Genomic DNA, 21,301 nt, shown 5'->3' on the forward strand with positions numbered 1-21,301 from the left:
GTCATCACAGTGTGAAAAAAGAAGACAAGTAGTTGAAATCACTGGCTATTGAAGCAATAAAAATACAAGCACTTGAATGATGAATCAGATCCATCCTCAAATACAACTTGTGACATCGTTCTAATTTTCCTTGATTATGTGACATTTTGAACTTGTTCCAAATTCTGAATTTTGATGAATTCTACTAGGGGTGTTCTGATGTTGCAAATCCCTAATTTCCCCTCTTAAAAGAAAGGGAAACTCAGCTTATAGAATTCAGGCAGAATCATTTAATATTAAAGTACTCTTACCTTCACATCTCTGCCTCCCTCTGTTATACTGATACCCAGTCGCGCAAGTGCATTCACAGGTGCGTTGGTCTAACTGAGAGTCACCTAAGCAGGTTGTAGTACAAGCAGCTAGAAATGGAACAAAACAAATTACATCAAAACATCAACAAAACAAACATTCTGAAATGAAGAACCATTAAAACCAGTGGTGCATATAGCAAAAGGGTGTGTGTGGTTTGGTCTGGCCCCTGCCGCCCCTCCATCCCTGCCTACGAACCAGTGACATTGCAAAAATGTATGTGGTTTGGTCTGGCCCTTCCACCTCTGGCTAAGAACCAGTGACATAGCAAAATGGTGTGCATGGGTTGGTCTGGGCCGGCGCCCCTCCACTCCTGTCTAAGAACCAGTGACATAGCAAAAGGGTGTGTGGTTTTGTCTGACCCCTCCACCCCTGCCTAAGAACCAGTGACATAGCTGAAGGGTGTGTGGTATCTGACCCCTCCACCCCTGCCTAAGAACCAGTGACATAGCAAAAGGGTGTGTGGTTTGGCCTGACCCTTCACCCAGCCTAAGAACCAGTGACAGAGCAAAAGGGTCTGTGTGTGGTTTAGTCTGACCCCTCCACCCCTGCCTACGAACCAGTGACATAGCAAAAGGGTGTGTGGTTTTGTCTGACCCCTCCACCCCTGCCTAAGAACCAGTGACATAGCAAAAGGGTGTGTGTGGTTTGGTCTGACCCGTCCACCCTGCCTAAGAACCAGTGACAGAGCAAAAGGGTGTGTGGTTTGGTCTGGCCCTTCCACCCCTGCCTAAGAACCAGTGACATAGCAAAAGGGTGTGTAGTTTGGTCTGGCCCCTCCAGCCCTGCCTAAGAACCAGTGACATAGCAAAATAATGTGTGGTTTAGTTTGGGCCCCTCCAATCCCGTCTATTCCACCCCTGCCTAAGAACCAGTGACATAGCAAAAGGGTGTGTAGTTTGGTCTGGCCCCTCTAGCCCTGCCTAAGAACCAGTGACATAGCAAAAGAATGTGTGGTTTAGTTTGGGCCCCTCCAATCCCGTCTAAGAACCAGTGACATAGCAAAAGGGTGTGTGTTTTGGTCTAGGCCCTCCAACCTTACCTAAGAACCAGTGACATAGCAAAAGGGTGTGTGGTTTGGTCTGGCCCCTTCACCCCTGCTTAAGAACCAGTGACATAGCAAAAGGGTGTGTGGTTTGGTCTGGCCCCTTCACCCCTGCTTAAGAACCAGTGACATAGCAAAAGGGTGTGTGGTTTGGTCTGGCCCCTTCACCCCTGCTTAAGAACCAGTGACATAGGGTGGGAACAGGGGCAGAGCAACTTACAAGGAAGAGGGGGAACTTGGACGAAAATTGTCAAAATGGGCTAAAAAATACAAAACAGCCTGAAAATATCTGGGCGGCCAGCACAGTGGGCGGCCAGAATCCAACAGGAGGGGAAAGGTGGGGAGGGGGGATACACCCTCCCCACCCCTGTGTCGCGAAGACGACGCGATGATCGCTTCGCGGCCATTATTTATCACATTGTTGCCACCCAGGGGCGGATCCAGGAATCTTCAATAGAGGGGGCGCCGAGCCACCGCCGCTGCCCACACAAAGTCAGGCGCCGCTCTGCAAAAATACACATAGCCAGACGCCGCTCTACAAAAATTAGAGGGGGCGCGAGCTGGGTACGATAATTTCTGTGGCGAGATGGGTCGGACTGTCTTGTTTTCTTGGGTGTGCCAGCTAATTACATCATCATTGTACTTTTCCAGCAGTCACGAGATCAGAAACACGGGGTACGCGGACTTGCCCCGAGGGCTGACTTGCCCCAGTCTCCCCTACTTACTATTGCTAGGTCTATCATTGTAAAAGTCGGCCCGTACATGTAGTGTGGACCAACACACGACTGATCATAACATCTCTTCTGTAAGCTTATGAGTTATGTATCAACCCGGGGAATCCGAATCAACTACTATTAATTATAAGTAGGCCTACATATGTAGCCTACTATATAGTAGTAGGCCTTTAGGTCCCGGCTTTAGGTGTCAAGTCCGCCGTGTCAACTTGCACAATTCTTCTACAGCAGCATCCCTATCCTCTTCTACGAGAAGAAGTTTCCCATCCCCATATCAGTTTAGGCCTATTAAAATGCGCATGACCGTCGTGTGGTTCCCGATTGGCTGATAAAAGTTATGATATAGCATCGTGTGTTGTCACTACCAACGCGTTACTCCAGTAGAGAAACTAAAATTCCTCGTTCGTTTATGTAGTAAAAAAAAGTGGTCACAAAATGGGGTTAAACATAGGCTTATAACATAAACATGCATTTTGTAAACAGGTCAAATATTAAACAAGCTTAAAATTACCTGCTATGACTGCGTCTGGCTGAGCAGCTGGTGTGTCCTCTTGTCTATTTTGTTTATTCTAAAGTGAAACAACAATATATCAATCAATCAATAAATAAATAAATAAATAAATCGATCAACCAACCATCAATGAATAACTAAATCAATTGTGTTTCGTGAAATATGGGTCTGTTTTTTCCAAGAAACATTTAGGGGCTCGGATAGCGAATTTTGCACAGTTTTTGAGAGCACATCAGCCACACCAAATTCCCGGGACCAAATTGCAGTCTGAATACGAGGAATGTCCTTCTGATACTGTGCAAAGGTGGGTGATCGACCCCTTTATCAATACTATTACCTATTCACCGTAGAAGTAGTGATGTAACATGATTAATTACCATAGCCACAATTTTTGAATCGCCAGAAAGTTCACATTATAATAGGCCTATGCTGACAGCACTCACGCCTGTACGATTCAGTGTCTTTGAAAAGAGCGGTATTGTATTTAATCTATGACTAGCGGGACACCCGCGCTACGCGCGGGTCCCCGCTAGGTGAGTAAATGGGAGCGTTCACTAAAACGGCCCGGGAGGAATTACTGAACAGGTAGAATCATTGAAAAGGTAAATTTCATTTATCTGAGTCTGACCCTCGTTAAGCCTAAGTTTCCATTTTAGCTTCTTTCTTTCTTTTTAGTTTCTTCTACATGGGCCAATTTTGTTCCATTTTAAAAAAAAATTTTGCTGCTAAGCTTGCAAATTTCCGTTACCATGTTTTTTATTTACTCAATCCCGTTCCCATTATTTTCTAAATCTGTCCTTTCTTAGATTTCCCTGTTGACTTCATTTTTTATTTTGCTGCTTAGCTTGTGATTTCCCGTTTTCATGTTATTTATTTAGTTCTGTCCTCAGTTTAATAGCTTTTTTTATTTAAATCATCTAATTTTATTAGATTTTATTATTCTTTCCTTCTTTAGCCTATTTCATTTTCTTACTGTGACTAACTATAGGCTAACCCACATACTCGTAGGCTTACCTGTTTGTCCTCATTTTGTTTTCTTTTTTAATTACAGTAGGCCTACCTCTTCATGTTGTTTGTACTTTTTAACACACATCTTTTCCCCGTATTTATTACGCCTACGGTCGGTCGTTCACCCGTATTATCATTCATTGCGCGACTCTGCGTCGTTTCTCATTATTTTACCTTCTTTTTTCTTACATTTCCTGATTAGTTTCTTTCCTTCTTTGTTTCGTTCCCGTTTCATTTAGTTACTTTAACCCGTTGGCCTATTACTCGTACTTTTTTGTCCTCATTTTAATTTAATTTTTCTTTATAGTACCGCTTCATGTTGTTTATACAACAAACATCTTTTTCCCGTATTTATTACGTCCTCTCATAGCGTGTCTGCGGACGTGTTCACCCGTTATCATAATCCCGTGACCCGTCCATGTACCTTTTTTTTTTTTTTTTTTCCTTCTTTCCGTATTATCATGTCCACTGGTCTCTGGCTCGCAGTCGCGTGGCTCTGCGCCGTTTACGCGCCCATTGGCGTAGTGCGCATTACGCAAGAGGCGCCGACGCGCTGCCGGCCAGCTGCATTGACGCGTAGGCTGACAACCGATTTTCATAACCAAAACCCGTTTTACCCATATTTTCACTGTTTTTGCAGCCAATTCTTGACCGTTTTCAACCAAATAAAGTTTAAACACGTTCCCGTATATTCCTCGATCTCCCGTATGAATTTGGCGACATTTGGATCGAAACTGACGGAGCCTTTATAGCGATACATACATAGATAGATACATACATAGATACAACATTTCCCTATTTATAGTAAGATTGCACACTTGCAACGAGTGCAGCGTACTTGTCGTGCAGGGCAATACATTCAAAAAAATTTATTCATCTATTGCCATGGTAATTATTCCTGTAACATCATTGACTGCTAAGGCGAATTATAATTATATTATTCAAGGTTTACTAATGAAGAATCCATGATCATATAGCCAACAGCTGAATTGTAATATAATTTGTAAGCATAGGGTATATTGCTGATAGCAATTGCATGCTGGGAATAAAAAGAGTTCAATTCGATCTTTTTTTAGCCCTTTTGATTCCCAGCATGCATCATTTTTTAATATCAATCGCTATCAGCAAATTATATACCCTATTGTTTATGTATGTCTGTCTTTTTGTTTGTTGGTTTCTTGCTTACTCGTTTATTTTGTATTTGATTTGTTTTGTAAGGTTCTTTATACATTTTCCCATGAAAAATAAAACCCTTAAAATAAATATCAGACCAAAAACTGAACTTTTCATAAGTGGTCAGTGATGTTATTCACCTTGGTCAAATTGGAGCTTATGTGGGTGTCAATTGAAAATTACAGTATAAAATTCGCTTATTATCAGGCAAATTGACACCCTTAATACAGACACGCATCATGCAGCCAATACAAATCCCAATTTGAACTTGTTCTTGTCTTTGAGCCATGTACGAACAGTTGCTAGCCAACTTGTTAACCCTAATTTCCCGGTGTGTTTCCTTTATTAAATTCAAGCTGTAAAATCTTTATTCCTTAAGGTGGCTTTGTATACATGTTGGCAACGCCTTACATAATAATAATAATCTCTCTCCACATGATGAAGATGATGATTTTTTAAACCCAAAATGAGTGCCACCTTAAATTACATGCACTTTAATAATTACCTAGCAAACACAAAATGTTTTACAGAAAACGGAAAGGGTACACTACAAAACCAAGTGTTTATATTTAAACACCATATTGTGTTTATCAGAGCAACACTTAATAAACACATAATTCATGTTAATGGTCTAACACTAATGTTCATAAATTAACACTTGGTGTTATATTACAAACACTAATGTTTGTAATATAACACCAAGTGTTAATTTATGAACATTAGTGTTAGAACCATTAACATTAGTGTTAGACCATTAACATGAATTATGTGTTTATTAAGTGTTGCTCTGATAAACACAATCTGGTGTTTAAATATAAACACTTGTTTTTGCAGTGTATAAAACGTTTTGTAATGTAAAACATTCTACCATAATATTTTTCACAAATTATTGCCAACAAATATTTTGCGCAAACATTTTGATAACATTTAAAATTTTTATTTTTGTGTTTTAAATTAAACGTTTTGCAAATGTTTTCATGACTTTTATATAACCGGCATTTAAATGTTATTAGAACGTTTTGACCAAAATCAAAACGCGTTTATAACGTTTTAAAAACATTTTTATCTTTGCTGGGTACTCACGGCTCACGCCTCATAATATGAAGAACAATAACATGAGTAGTTTCTACATTATTCTACTTTGAAAAAAAAAAAAAAAAAAAAAAAGAAAAAAAGAAAACAAAAAACACACCAAAAACACAATGATAGTTCAATAACTTTCCACATGATTTTTATCTTGTCCACAGACTTCCTTAATGCACATTCCCGGGCATGAATTATTTCCTTCAGCAGACTTTCGATATATTATTAAGTTGACTGACATAACAATAGTCAAGGATTTATTTGTAAGCTTAATTTTATTTTGATTTAAGTTGTGAACAGTTAGATCTGCATTATGTGCTGGATAATTTATATGAAGATAACAACATATGCTTCATATCATAAATTATTAGGCCTATAACTGTATCAACTTGTTAAAATAATTAAAAACCTTAACAAAAACAACAAAAACAACACTAACAACAACAAATAACATTCAGCAGCAGTACGGTAGCACATAACGTCACCCAAATAACAAAACTACCTTAGTCATTCTTATATGTTTCTCATTTGCAATTTTGACTTTCTGAGTAACAAACCCATAATTCATCAAAATTGCAGCAGCTTTCTTCATTAACTTGTGGAATACATCTCTTTTGATGGTATTCAGTAACGCATCCAAGCTAGGTTAACAATTTATAGGTTTTAATACTCAAGTCAAAATCGCGAAGTAACATGGAAAAATGACTTAGGCAGTATTGTTATGATGGCTGATTAAGCAACTTTTTATGCATCATTATGTTTAGATATAAAATCAAAAACAATCGAAAGTCTACTGACTGGAACTTGGGCATATGGACTATAGAAAATATAATGAATGACATTTAGATGTCAAGCTATATCATTTCTTATTTAATGTAAATTTAACGTCACACACAAATCTTTCATTATCTAGATTAATGACAAATGCATGAATGCAACCATTTCTAATTTCCTCAAAAAAGTTACTGACATTATGACAAAGGCATGCATATACATCAAAGCTCATCAAATCTAATATGATATAGTTTCTACGTACAACCAGGCATGCTTTATCAGCCTATACAGATAGGCCTAAAATGTTCGACATACAATGAGAGATATCTTTAGTTTTTCTCTTTCCACTTTAACCTTGGCACGACTTGACAAACTATAAAATCAAAGCATTTCTGTTCTTTTTATGTAGCAAATGTGTAACTCCCCTGGATATTATTAGTGAAATTGAACTTGCTGTCACCCATGGGTCAAATTAACCATGTTTAACAACGCATCGTTGACAGGAAATTTGACAAGTGTGATGTATGGTCTCATAATATTATTAGTAAGCCTATCAACATACCAAGAATCGCACAGTAACAACATATCGGTATACTTAGTAGACATATTTTCATTCTTGGAGACATTATCTTGGACATTATCTTGGAGAAATTCTGGCTTCTGAGACATCTCTTTTGTCATAACTTTCTTCAGCTCAGTTGAAATAACAAAACTCAATATATCGCTTGTCAAGTTGTTCGTTGTCACCAATGACATTGTTATATTTGAGGAGTGATCTTTTAACAAAAAATTGCCTAAATTTGGAGCAATAATAATTACTAAGATAATAATCTTACTTTATTTGAAATGCTTAATTAACTGTCATGATTAAAAAATTAATTAAATGTAGGCCTATCACAAAACATTTTTATACAAAACATTTAAATTTTGACAGCCTCCGTTTTTTGAGAACACATTGCGTTTCAAAACTCTCCCGTTGTTTAATTTTAGGGCCTATATTCTAAACACCGTGTTCTTACTAATCGTCATGCTATACCTTTATAAGGAAACTTACTGTCCATGTCATAACATTAGGCCTATTATAATACTGCACATATTTTTGTGTACATCAAGCAGGTGTTAACAACGTAATATAAATGTCTATAAATAATGACAAGGGTTGACAGGCGATACACAAGAGTATTTACATGCTTACCTTCTTTTTTCTTCTTCCGTCTCCACAATGTAAGAATATTAAAACAATAAGTATGATATATTTGATTGTATTCATGATATTTGAAATCCTAACTTGAGTTAAAATATGAATCCTGGCATCGAAAGACAGCTATAGTGTTAGATATGTGCATTCCCTGTGTAGATAGACAAGCAGACTGAACGTGGTTAAGTTGCGTTACAATTTCCGCAGCATGACGTAAAAAATAAGTCTCCTTCAATTTTTCAAGTATATAGGTCATAATTATTTGCGACAAAACTTTCACGACCAATTCTTGGATCAAAGTACTAAATGTAATATAACTCGATGGTAATATTAAAAAATCAGTATATTTTGCGCTTGTGAACTTGGTTACCATAGCGAGCGAACGGGGAGTGATTTTTTGGGGGAGGAAAATCCGAAGATTTATCTGTAAAAGGTTTATATATAATAAAATTGACATTAATATTTTAACTTGGAGGAATACGTGCCTGCACTAGAGCAGTGAGAGGGGCCCATATAATTTGAGAAAAGTTTAGAAAAGTAAATGCAGAGGCTCCGGAAGATTTTAAATGTGGGGGGGGGGCAAATTGGCCTGCTCCGAGGCGCGAAACGCCGAGGGGTTGTGCGGTATCCCCTTCCCGCGCTTTGAAATGTATACATCTTTACATTAATTGTACCTTACATTTTGAATTATACCATAAAATTATGAATAATACCTTTAAATTATGAATCTGATCTAAAATTATGCATTTTACCCTAAAATTATATAATTTTACCTCAGATTATTGGGGGGGGCTCTAGGGTACTTGGGCCCCTTTACCAAAATTATTGAGGGGCCGGGCCCCCAGGCCCCCCGGTTCCGGAGCCACTGAAATGGTCATCTCATTGCGCTTGCGCGACACAGGAGGGAGTATCTAAGGGGGGGCTCATAATTGGAGCCTTTTGGTGGACCATTTTGGCACTATTATTGTGTGAAATTCTAGTTTGAAAAAGCTGAAAATTTGTGAAATGACGCAATTTAAATCAGAATTATTGTCAGTTTCTGACTCAAGACGCACGCTACTAACGACTATCATATCTGTTCAAAATATATATTCAAGTGCAAGGAACCACATCTGGTTTCTTTATACGAAATCATTTACGGGAGATATTCATCATTTTCTACCCCGGTATCCAAAGATTTCCTTCTCATATCAAACTCGTGCATAGCAAATTTACGTGTATCGATCCCGGGTATTTATTTTAGTATCTCTGCTGACAAAGTAATTATTAGCCAGGCGATGTCGGTGTGCGGGCCGGACGATGGTGACAAAGCATCCATGTGTTATGCCTTAGGGGCATAATTATGCAGTTTTCGTCCATCAATGTCACACCCAACGCACTGAAGGGTCTATTGTTCTAGTGTGTCCGAAGTTGAGCGTTGACATATTGGAAAATGTTGCCAATCAATATTCGTGAGAGTGTACATTCAATTCGACGTCCAGTTATCGAGATTGGGTGATTTGTGTTTGGCAGGTGTGAAATATATCTGACTGGGTGCTCTAATTACGTAACGCATCAAGGTTTGGGCATCATTGAATGGCTGCCTTGTGCTGTTATATGCTTAGATTCTATAATAATAATTATTATTTTCTTTATTCATTCGAATTCATTTATTTTTCTTTCTCTGCACTTATTCTTATGCACACACTTAATATCCCTGAGCAGTGGCGTAGATGTCTTTTTGGCATGGAGGGGATATTTTAGTACCCGGTACAGTGAAACTTATGGTACAAATGCGCGCGAAATTTTAGCATAGGCCTCAGTATTGAAACTAACCTGGTGATGGGACAAAAATGGAATAAATAAGTGGAATGAATTAGCGCGAAGCGCTAAAAATGGCAAAATATGAGGTTAATTTTGACAGAAACCAATACACAGGCGTCAATATTGGAGGGGGTGATTACATCGACCATCCCCCTGGCAAAATATTTATCCCCCAGCCCACCCCCCCGATCTACGCCTATGTAATCAGAGCCCTGTGACTCCATCACCCTCCTTCTCCCTCTCCTTCTCCCCCTCTTCCTTTCTTTTTTGTCTTCCTCCCCTCCCCTAAAATCTCGATCACCATGATCCGCTTCTCCTCTCGACCCCTCCTTCACTACCTCAATTGGCCCTGGCTTTTAAAAATGGATATTCGTGATATTAAGAAATCCATTTGATTTTATTGAACAGGCCTATAACAACATTATATAGCTGCGAAGTACCGTAGTTAATTATAGACCATATACCTGGCAGCAATGACACGTTGTTACGGACAATCGATCAGAAACTCTATTGAATTTATTTAAATGAGTCGCCTAAATCAAGATAGGTGGTAAATAGTTCTATATCGACGGTAAAGTGTGCTTATGTGTTTATGCGACAACTTAAGCACACCCTTGGGTGTTACTATAACAAAAGGTACCTCTCTTCCGTGTAGGCGCTTCCATTTGATCACTTATTGACAGTAGCCTGCCTATTATATCGTTAATGCGCGGTCAGGTCAGTAACCGATTTAATGGCGAAAGCCCCGTTTGTCCCGAACAAAAGGTACCTCTCGATGAATAGCTTGGCGCAAACTCTAATTGGCACAAAGGAACAATAGGCCTATGCGTTACGTAATCTATTTCCTCTCCTTATATCTCAACCTCCTTGGTCACAGAAATGGGAGACATGTGTGATTCTTGATTCTTGATTCTTGATTCATTATCATCCTTAAAAGCAAATCTTGCTGTCCCGGATGTTGAATGGTGCAGTGCGGTCCAAGTGCAACTTATATACAAAAACGGTGAACAACAAAGGCTGATGAAAAACATAGGGTGCTGCTAAAAACTTGATGTGGGATTTACCACCCGTTAATGGAAGCAGGAGGCTGCAGTCTTCGGATGGCTGGTAAAGCTGCCGAACTGAAGCCCTGGTGTGTTGTTGCTGTAACTGCTTCCAATGGTAGGACGTTCCAGATTAGTATCACCCGGGGGTAAAAGGAGTACTTGTATGAGTTGAGATTTGTGATGACCTGGTGAAACCGGAGATGATGCAGACCTCTAGCTGGCCTCTGGTTTGGTTTGAAATGCTGGGGTATGGTGATGTTGACAGCGCCATTGAAGATCTTATGAAACATGGTCGCTTGGGCAAGGAGTCTTCTGTCCTCCAGTGTGTCCCATTGGAGTGTGTTCAGCATTGCAGAGACACTTGATGTTCTTCTGTAGTCTCGTACTGCAAATCGAGCTGCTTGCCGTTGCACACTCTCCACCTTGGTCTTGTCACTCTTGGTGTAAGGGTTCCACACTGTGGTCTAACAAGGCTCTGGTACGCTCGCTCCTTGACAGAGACGTCACACGGCCCAAGATTTCTTCGTATCAGTCCCAGCGTCCTAGAAGCTTTAGCTCTGATGGTTTCTATGTGCTTGGTCCAAGACAGGGTTGATGTAATGGTGACACCCAAGTACTTGGTGGAATTTTCCTTGGGGATAACATCCTCATCAATGGTATAGGCATGTTCAAGAGGTTGGCGCTTGTTGGTAATTGTGAGATGGACGCACTTTTTGACGTTGAAACTCATGCCCCAAGTCTTGGCCCAGGAGAACACAGTGAGCAAGTCCTGATGAAGGAGAATCTGATCCTGTGGTGTCTTGATTGTTCGATAGATCACGCTATCATCAGCGAAGAGCCTGATATTAGATGTTACATTATCGGCGATATCATTGATGAATAGAAGGAACAAAACTGGCCCCAGTACTGATCCCTGGGGGATTCCAGATACCACTGGGCACCAGTCCGACTCTTCTCCATCTACCACAACGCACTGTGACCTGCCTGTCAGGAAGCTCTTAATCCAGCCATTTGTTTTCCCAGTCACACCATAGTAGAGCAGCTTGTGAAGGAGATATCCATGGGGCACTTTGTCGAATGGCTTGCTGAAGTCTAGGAAAAGGACATCCGACTGGCCACGTATGTTGAGGGTATATGCCCAGTCATCTACTGCCTGGATAAGTTGTGTCTCGTATGACAGCTTCTCCCTAAAACCATGCTGGTTGTCTATGATGATATTTTGGCTACTAAGATGTTTGGCAAGGTGACTGAGAATTATATGTTCTTGAATTTTACAACATATGCATGTGAGGCTCACTGGTCTGTAATTTTCAGGGCTGGTCTTGTCACCCTTTTTGAAGATTCCTGTGACTCTCGCCTTGGACCAGTCAGATGGTCTATTGCACTTGAAACTAGACACACTGTTGACTATGATATATTTTAATTTTTTTTTCAAAGACAGTATAGAATGTTCTGGGACACCCTGTATTTTAAATTACTTGGACGAATCTCTAGTGAATGACTGGCTGCGTCTACACACAGGTAGTGAAATGTCGCCCTCTAGAGATGTTTCACGATTTTATTTATTTTATTTATTTATAGCTGGCTGACATATGTAATTTTGATAGAAAGCTCATTTTTAAATACTCAAAAAACACACTTTAGATATCATAATTGCTAATTATTACATATATACATACATTGGAAAAGTAAAGTGGATACATATTTGTATTTTTAAATTTTGATTAATTATAGCAGGTTGTGGAATTTCAAAATGGCGACCACCAGTGAATCGTTGTCAGTGTTGGAATCTCGAGTAAAATTGCTCGAAGATCGCATTCTAGGCGAAGACTCTGTTCAGCAGCAGACTCCACAGGTAAATAAGATAACACGGAAGGTGAATGGGCGATCTGCGGTTTCAGGTCTTTTATTATTTAGCATTTTTTTAGGGTTAACATTTACGGCTCACAGTATCGACGTCCTACACGATAAATATAAATTTAATACTCCGTTGGTGAGCGACGGGCGAGTGGTAGTGAGCGACAGGCGAGTGGTATTTCACTGAACGCAAGAAAAGGAGTTCTATCTGATTGGCTAGCAATCGATCGCTTAGGTCGCTCAGTAGTCAACTACAAACTCATGCATTCAATTCGATTGAAATCGATTATTCTATTATTGACGAAGATAAAGAGCGTGATAGTGTGTCAATAATGTACATTGTATTGCACCTGGTTTTACCAGCATTCCTTTATAAAATAATTTTCTCAAAGAGTTGAATATTATCAAAAATTTTACAGCGGATTTCAAATGTTTTACATCAAAATTGCAGTTAAACATATCCACAGCAAAATACCGGTCCTCACTAATTAATACATTTAATTTCCAGTTAGTACATTTAAACGAAACCTGTGATTTACGTGACAACAAATAAAATTTTCTTACAATAGAAATATCATATGGGATACTAATATGGTAGGCCGCAACCGCCACAATGTGGAGCTGCTACGCGTAGCTGACTTTTTGTTCCGTGGAGCCAAATTGACCAATCATGTTAGAGTTTTTCATTACTCGGAGGTAAAACTGACCAATCAAGTACGACTTACTCATTACGTGAAGCGAATTTAGTCATTAAGAATTTGCCAGACGAGCTTCACGTAGTTGCAAGATATCCTCGGTCACGATAGTTATGATTCAAAAAGTAATTTATGAAAAGTACGAACCGACTTATTATTAAGATGGACATGCACTCACAAGAAACTCATACAGTATTGTACACAACTATATAGCTAGGCAGAGTGGTGGTAAACCATGCACACAATTCTGCGATCTGCAGTGTATCGCCGAGCTGATTTGTACATCTTATTGGCGTGGCTCATGGAATTCGACCTTCAGCAAACCAGTTCGGATTTACTTTATATACTAGTAGTAGGCCATACATACTGTAGTTACGGTACTGCCCGCTTTTCCTATACACAATACTCAGTGCGCTCACCATTGACGCCAAGTGACCTAGTGTATGTTAGAAGTATTATGCCATTGCCTATATGACGTCCGTCACTGTGTAAAAAATAACCAGTCAATATTTAAAGTATTCTCTGAAATTCTAGAAAATATAGTTTTGTAACATTTCCTAAATTTTTAGCTAATTTAGGTGTTTGGAAATATTGGTACTTTTGTGTTTTGTAAATATTTAACGGAATAAACTGCATAATCATATTATTTAAATTTATTCCGTTAAAAGTTATTTTAACTTATCAAATTACTAGTTTTTATATTCTATGGTGTCAAATATTTATTCACAACGTTGTAAATACGCATTAAATACGATTAATAACAACAGAGGGCGCTTTTTCTCATTCACTATATACAGGGGGGGAAGGAGGATTATGGCCTGTTGACTAACTGAATACTACTATCGCGGATTCAGGGAAATATGATTGCCCAAATACGCAAATTAACGTGGTGTAGGGATTTTTTTAGCACCATCGTTAGAAATATAAAAACAAAGAGAAACATAGACATTCATTTGATCTGCCACATTTCATTACATTCTGAAATGACTCTAAATTAATACCATAGGAAGAAAAAAATAAAATCTAAATTTTAGCCATATATATTCCAGTATCTATGGGCCGTTTTCTTGAAAATTTAGCTTTTGTAATAACCTCATGGCGTCAAAGTTCACTAACAGGTCCGGTCAATGTTGCTATGTAAGCGATCCGTTGAGTCTGTTACTGAGACTATAAATTGTGTCGATATCGATTACCCAGGCAGCAGACGACGTTCGCAGGAACCTGAATCTCGACCTACTCCCCTAAAATCTTTATCACGTAATGAATACGGAATAAATCACAAACATTAGGGGACTAGATCGGGTTGGAGGTTATTGCGGATCCTTCATCAGTTTCGGCTGTGATATTCATGTAGTAGGGCCCTAGATCATAATTAGGCCTATTATAAATCATATTACATTACTTTTTAGGGGAGTTCTTGAATTCTATCTTATTTATTTATTATTTATTTTATTCATAATCCAGGGTAGCACAATTCAACCAAATGGCTGGTCTAACGGGGGCCCTGCGATAGGCCTAACATTAAAATGCAACAATTATCAACATGCAATTTATATAGAATAGGCCTGTACAGTACGCCTACAACTATTTACGCGGTAGGCCCTATACAAAATTAAAATACAGAAATGCATACACTTTTCAAAGTAAATAAAAACACATCATTAACAACTATACATGCTCAGAATCTTGGATTCTATGCCTACCGTATACCTCCAAATCGGTAGGCCTAGGCCTACTCCCTGTAGAAGTATTAACCGGATGGTGGAGGGGGGATGGGCCATGAATAGGCCTAGGCCTATATAGAGGGTCATAAAAATATAGGGGGAAGAAGCGCTACTAGGTCATAACATTCATGATGATAGGCCTATAGCCTATTTGGGATTGGGACTGGGCCTATAATTGGCCTAGGCCTAAATTTGTTTGAAAAACGAGTTGATTTACAATCAATAGGCCTACAAAACTTTCGCGTGCTTTCCAAATGGACTTTAGGGGCTGTGCAATAATTATGAGCCCTGGGGGAGGGTAAAATTGGGGGGGCAAGAAATTTTGGCGAGCCAAAGGGGGGGGGCAAGCAATTTTGGCAAGCTGAGAGGGGGGGGGCAAGCGATTTTTGGCACACATTCGGCATGGGGCGCCTTTTTAATAAAACGCTCTAAAAAGGCTTAGGAAAACAGTACGGAAACGCTTAAATATATGCAAATTTTCCTGCGCTCGCAACAGGTATATAGGCCATTTAAGGTTTGTAAATTGGGATCCCAAAATTTGGCATGCGCAAGGGGGGGGGCAAAGAATTTTTGGCGGGCCGAGAGGGGGGGGGGGCCAGCGATTTTTGGCAGGCCGAGAGGGGGGGGGGGCAAGCGATTTTTGGCGAGCCGTTTGGAAATTTTGGGGGCTCATAATTATTGCACAGCCCTTAGGCTTAGGCCTAAGGGAACAAAACAGAGCAGTAGGCCTATTATAGTTCAGGTGTTTAATTATATAAGCCTAGGAATATAATTAAACACCTGAACTATGTGGAATCTAGGTCTAATAGGCCTAGCTAGGCCTATAGGGGCCTAATAATTAAACGGGAATTAAACACCTGAACTTTGTGGAATCATTTGTGCGCGGAAGGGGTGTCATAACAATTTTCAAACCCGAGATAGGGAGTTTCATGGGGCGCCATGGGGCCGTAATTTGTTTTAACCCGTGCGGGTCATCGCCTCTGGTCACTGACACATTTTGGGACTTTTTCTAAAATTGGGTAAATTCCGCCCAAAATGGTGCGATCTGCTCATAGGGCCATTGCATTGTATTTGAACAATTTATAGAAAATAATCTATAAATAAAGCCTACCACTCATGTCCCCTCCGAGGCTCTCCCGGTGTGGATGAAAAACTGATTAATCTAAATCTCAAAATATGGGGCCCGAGCAAAACATAGGCCTATTGCAAATTTGAACGTTTCCGTACTGTTTGATAGGTGTCGTGCCCCATAAATGTGTGCCAAAAGTTCCCCCCCCTCATTTCAACCTGCAAATAAATTTTGCCCCCCCCCCTTTTTTTTCTTGCCAAACAAATCCCCCCTCCATTTTATCCTCCCCAGGGCTCATAATAGCATAGCCCTAACCATTATGTTGCTTCTAATTCAAATTGGAGCGATCGATGTATAGAGCTCGGGTAGAAGAAAACTGGGATAAGTTTTGCCGAGAATAAGTTTGGATAATGTTCTGCTTGAAACAACAGAGTGTAGGGAAAGCCCCCAAAAATGGATTCATTCAGCGAAACCTAATAAGTTTTGAGTTAAACAGGAGCCTAAATAAATTGAGTAAAATTTGGGGAAAATTCAGTGAGGGAAAATTGCACAACTCTGGTTGACTCAAAAGGATAATTTGGTGAGAGCTTATCTAACATTAGTTCAAAACTATTTGAGCGGGTCACTGGATAACAGCAAACAAAAAAAAGGGTCGGTCATTGGGTGAACATTAATTGAAAAATGTCGGCCACACATCACCGTCACCCATTTTTCATTTCAGTATAGAGGTGCCTGCATAACTGTGATTGTCCCCCGCATTGTTCTACAAAATATTAAAGCGGCTCGTGCATTGATTTGTAAGTCCTACAACAAAATCATATCTAGTGATTAACCTCTAACATCAACAATTTTGGAGACTAGTACATGTATTGAGTTATATTAGCCATGAGACAATTACTATTAAAGATCTGTAACACGTGCTTTGTTTTATTAATATTATTTATTGTTCACATTGTAGCTTTTCATCATTTTTACAAATTTCAATATTATGACAATATCATATTTTATTTAATATTGTACACTAGAAAAAATTTAATAATGATAAAACCAGATTCGAATTAATTATTCTTAACAGACCGAAAATTGAATTAAAAAATTGAAATGTCGGATAAAAATCAGAGATCCAAATAATTTGTAGATTAACTGCCATTGAAAAAGTCATAAACTATACATTCTGGACATTTCAAGAGTTTCCAATGTTGCATTTGGAAAAGGCAGGCTTTTCAATAAACATCCAAATTGACGGGTACCAATCATTTTGATAGCCTGTAGTGTGGGCCCTGTTCTCACCAATGGTCAAATCATCAACATTACTTCCAAACTTCTGTAGAGTTTGGAACATCCAAAGCATCATCATTGATCACTAATCTTGCCGTAAAATGGACTGAACAAGACCAATGACATTGCCTTGAGGAACACCTTACACCACCCTAAGAGCGAGTCTTAATATGAAGTTAATTTTTTTAAATTTATACACTAGGATTTGCCCTCCAACATTTTGTAAATAGCTGTTTTTGCTATTTGTTTTGCAACAGACTTGTAGTTGAGTCACTAAACCTGAGTTTCGAATCATCTTGAGGTTGAGACAAGTCTCAAGTTTGGTCTGAAAGTTGAGAAGAATCATAACATATTTAGTGATAGACTTTGTCCTGAATGCATATTTTCCAAACTTGGACTTTTCAACAAAAATGAAAGGCACATTTATGGTAAATTACAAACATTTATATTTTCATAATTGAAAACATTTCACAACCACATCGACTTACAGGTTTAATTTTAATTATTGGTACACAATTATTAGAACATTTTTTGTACCTGAGTCCACTTCATTCAAGACTGAGCCGAGCCCAGTCCATTTATATTTGAGTCCGAGCCAAATTCAGGTCCAAAAAAACTATGACCCTCCGCACAGTTGACACTTCAAAAACTCAACCTAACAACAATACAAACAACAACTAATTGTACAAAAGAACCATGATAATTAGTAGAGAGGCCACTTCGGTCTATCTGCTCTAGTTAAGATTTTTTGTGCATTATTTTTAGACAAAGGTGCCAGCTAGGTTAGAATTAACCATTAGGCGACGAAAAAAAGAAACCCTGTTCTACAGGCGGACTGACCTTTCAAGTAGGGTCGGTCGGCCTTTTTTTTTTTTTAAATGACCCAAAAAAGCACCAAACTCTTTAAATAGTTTGCAATTTGAGAAAATACAAAAAAAAATTTGTTTCTGAAATTTCCGAAATTTGGGTCGGGATTCATTTGTACAGGGAAAAATTTTTCCCCAATTTGTTCAAAATCTTGCTCAGTCGGGCCAGTATAACAGGGTTTTCTTTTTTCTTTGCCTTAGAGACTCATCTTTCCGTTTAACCCAGCTGGCATTTCCAAATGAGCTGAGATATTTGGGTAGAAAAATGCAGTTTGTGTATTTGTTATTTTCAATATTTGTTAACAAAAAAATGCATCTTTATATCTTGATGAAATATTTTGGGAGAAATGCATTATTTTGATGATTTTGCTAAATTTTGAACAAAGAAAGTTAATTTTACATGGTAAAAATGAAATTTAATTTTTTTTAAATGATATTTGAAATAAAAAGTATACCAATACACTGGTATGAATGTGTACATCAAAAAAGTCAATTGTGGCAACTTCCTGAAACCAAAGTTTTTTTGACCTCTTCAAAATAAAGGTCAACATAAATTTTTTTGGGCAGTTTTGCCATCAAAATCAACTGAAAAATGGTGGGAAACATAGTTGCTATGGTAGCTGAACAACCTGTGACTTCTGCAAATATCCTGAAATTGTGGTACCATTTAACATCAAGAACATCAATTGTAGTTAAAGCTTTTGTATAAATTATAGGCCTATAGCAACAAAACAAATGCCCATTTTAACCAAAAATTCAAATTTGTACCCAAAAATTGCACAGCAATTTACAGCCCAAAACACGCATTTTATGCTGACCTTTGATTTTCAAGAGGTCATAGGTCAAAAACATTTGGTTTTAGAAAGTTGCTATGGTTGACTTTTTTGATGTACATGTACACATTTCATATCAATACATTCCAAATATCTTTAATTTTGTTTTTTCCATGATTTACCATTGTTAACTTTTTTCGGTCAAAATTGTACAAAATCACCAAAATAATATATATCCTCCAACTATTTCATCTTGATATAAAGATGCTGTTTTTTCGTAAACAAATATAATTGAATATATGTAGGGATGTAGCTACAGTGGGCGGTGGTGGGTGGCACTGTGGCAGAGCCCACCACTCAGTTTTGGAGCCCACCAGTCAGCTTCAACTTTTAGCACTGGAGCCCACCACTCAGAGGCCAAAATTGCACAATTTTATTGGATTAGTCAAGAATTTGGCCCATTTTGGCAAAAAATTGAAAAATATGCAAGATTTTCATTAAATGCTGCCCACAACAAAAACTATCCTAGCTACAACGTTAACCCTGTACATATGACATGTATAATTCTCCACAGCAATATTCACATTTTTGGTAAAAATTGTACTCACAAAAACTGCATTTCAAGTTTTCAACACACATGTCACTTTTCAGAAATAACAACCGGGTAAAATGATATGATCGGAATGTGTAGATAAATTTTAACACCATTTAGAAGCACAAAAACCTCAAAATCACTGGCCTCTCTAAATCTTAAATCATAGGACCTGTTATTGCAGCCTCCCTGCTATTATAAGCCTATGTAAAAGTGTTTTAAAAAATCCAAATAAATATGTATGCTGAAATGGCCTCTGGTTTTTTGGAGGTCATGGGTCAAAAACTGAGGCACAAAAATGTCACTGAACTTTTTCAATTCAAATATCCACCTCAATACATACACTTCTTGATATACATTTCTTGTCAAACAAATAAATTATTCTCCCCCCAAAAAAAAAAAATAAAATGGGCATTTTTGTAAAAATGATCAAAATCATGAAGAAAGCATTTTTAACCCAAACTTTGCCTCAATAATATGGTATGGTGGAATCTGTTTGTTCACAGATGTAATATTCGATATTCACATTACCTCTATTTTTCAGGGCAAAAATTAAGGTTGCATTCAATTTTCTTTTATTATGGCTACTTTCAATTAATATTTGACATTTTTGGGGAAAAATTAGAAAAAAGTCACAAAACACATTTTTGAGCCAAAATATCTCAGTTCACTTTTCACACGGGTTAAACAGTTAGAGGAGACTCTAACGATTAATTCTAACCCGGCTGGCACCTTTGTCATAAACTGTTGCACGGGACCCTATGTAGCCACAAAAGGACCAGTTTCTCGAAGCATGGCTAGTGGTCAGGCTTCCTAAGCCAGCAGGCTAGCCCTAATAATGTGGATCCATTTTATTGATTTATTTTTCTAGGTGATGTACAATGTGAAATTGTAAGCACTGGTATAGGACTATTAAATTAAGCTAAGCCTGGTGGCTTAGGAAGCCTGACCATGTGCCATGTTTCGAGAAACCGGCCCAAAGTGGTCTCTCTTTACTAAATAGCTTGACACATACCAAAATGATGTGAAACCATAAGCCTTATACTAGGCTACTACAGTCAGTGATAATAATATTGATATGTATAAACTCACAGATAGATCTATGCAACCAGGCCTACATTAGGTTGTGCACATGAAACTGATGAAAGGCAATGTATCCAGAGGGGACTAAATTAAATAGAAAAAGAAGAAAGTAATAATACCGTAACCACTCAGGTATAAGCCCACCCCCTAGATGGGCAATTTCACTTCAAAAAATTCACTCCATTATAAAAATCAGAATTTTAAGGTGTCCAAATTGAAAACAGGGTGTCCAAATGACACCTGGACACCCCTCTGGCTAATGCCTTGCACGCAATCATGCGATGTCCAAATACGGCGGCCAGCGTCCACGTAAATTGGTCGAACGCATAACACGTCATATATAAGGCGGTAATTGTAGAGCGTACTTTTAGCTACGTCATGAGATGCAGTCATTATATTTTTTCAATGACCTGCATTTGCATCCACATATTTAAAAGTTATTATCTGTGATTGCATAGCACTTCCTGCGTTATGAATATGAACTAAGCCAAAATGACTGCTGGGCTTATACCCGAGTGCACCCTTGTTCCCCGAATGGTTTGAAAAATAGGGGGTGGGCTTATAGCGGAAGGTGGGCTTATACCCGAGTGGTTATACGGAAATGTAACAATTCAAATTCACCTTTCATAAAATATCAATAG

General features: G+C 38.4%; 2 protein-coding genes across 3 annotated transcripts in view; one reads left to right on the forward strand and one right to left on the reverse strand.

Annotated features, from left to right (window-relative positions):
• LOC140171774 (uncharacterized) overlaps window positions 1–8,051 on the reverse strand; it is a 42,601-nt gene extending 34,550 nt beyond the window's left edge. The window contains exons 1-3 of one of the 2 annotated variants that reach the window (XM_072195101.1): window positions 7,872–8,051; window positions 2,639–2,696; window positions 291–398 (exon numbers count right to left, since the gene is read on the reverse strand). In XM_072195101.1, coding sequence (XP_072051202.1) covers window positions 291–398; window positions 2,639–2,696; window positions 7,872–7,946 — 241 coding nt within the window. In that variant the 5' untranslated portion in view covers window positions 7,947–8,051. The remainder of the gene's footprint in view (window positions 1–290; window positions 399–2,638; window positions 2,697–7,871) is intronic. The other variant, XM_072195100.1, reaches the window with a different exon arrangement.
• A 4,403-nt stretch (window positions 8,052–12,454) lies between these two features.
• Window positions 12,455–21,301, forward strand: part of LOC140171778 (dynactin subunit 3-like) — a 38,583-nt gene continuing 29,736 nt past the window's right edge. The window contains exon 1 of the mRNA XM_072195107.1: window positions 12,455–12,578. Within this exon, the coding sequence (XP_072051208.1) occupies window positions 12,477–12,578 (102 nt within the window). The 5' untranslated portion in view covers window positions 12,455–12,476. The remainder of the gene's footprint in view (window positions 12,579–21,301) is intronic.

This window comes from Amphiura filiformis, chromosome 15 (assembly GCF_039555335.1).
Source record: "Amphiura filiformis chromosome 15, Afil_fr2py, whole genome shotgun sequence".
Classification (NCBI taxonomy): domain Eukaryota; kingdom Metazoa; phylum Echinodermata; class Ophiuroidea; order Amphilepidida; family Amphiuridae; genus Amphiura; species Amphiura filiformis.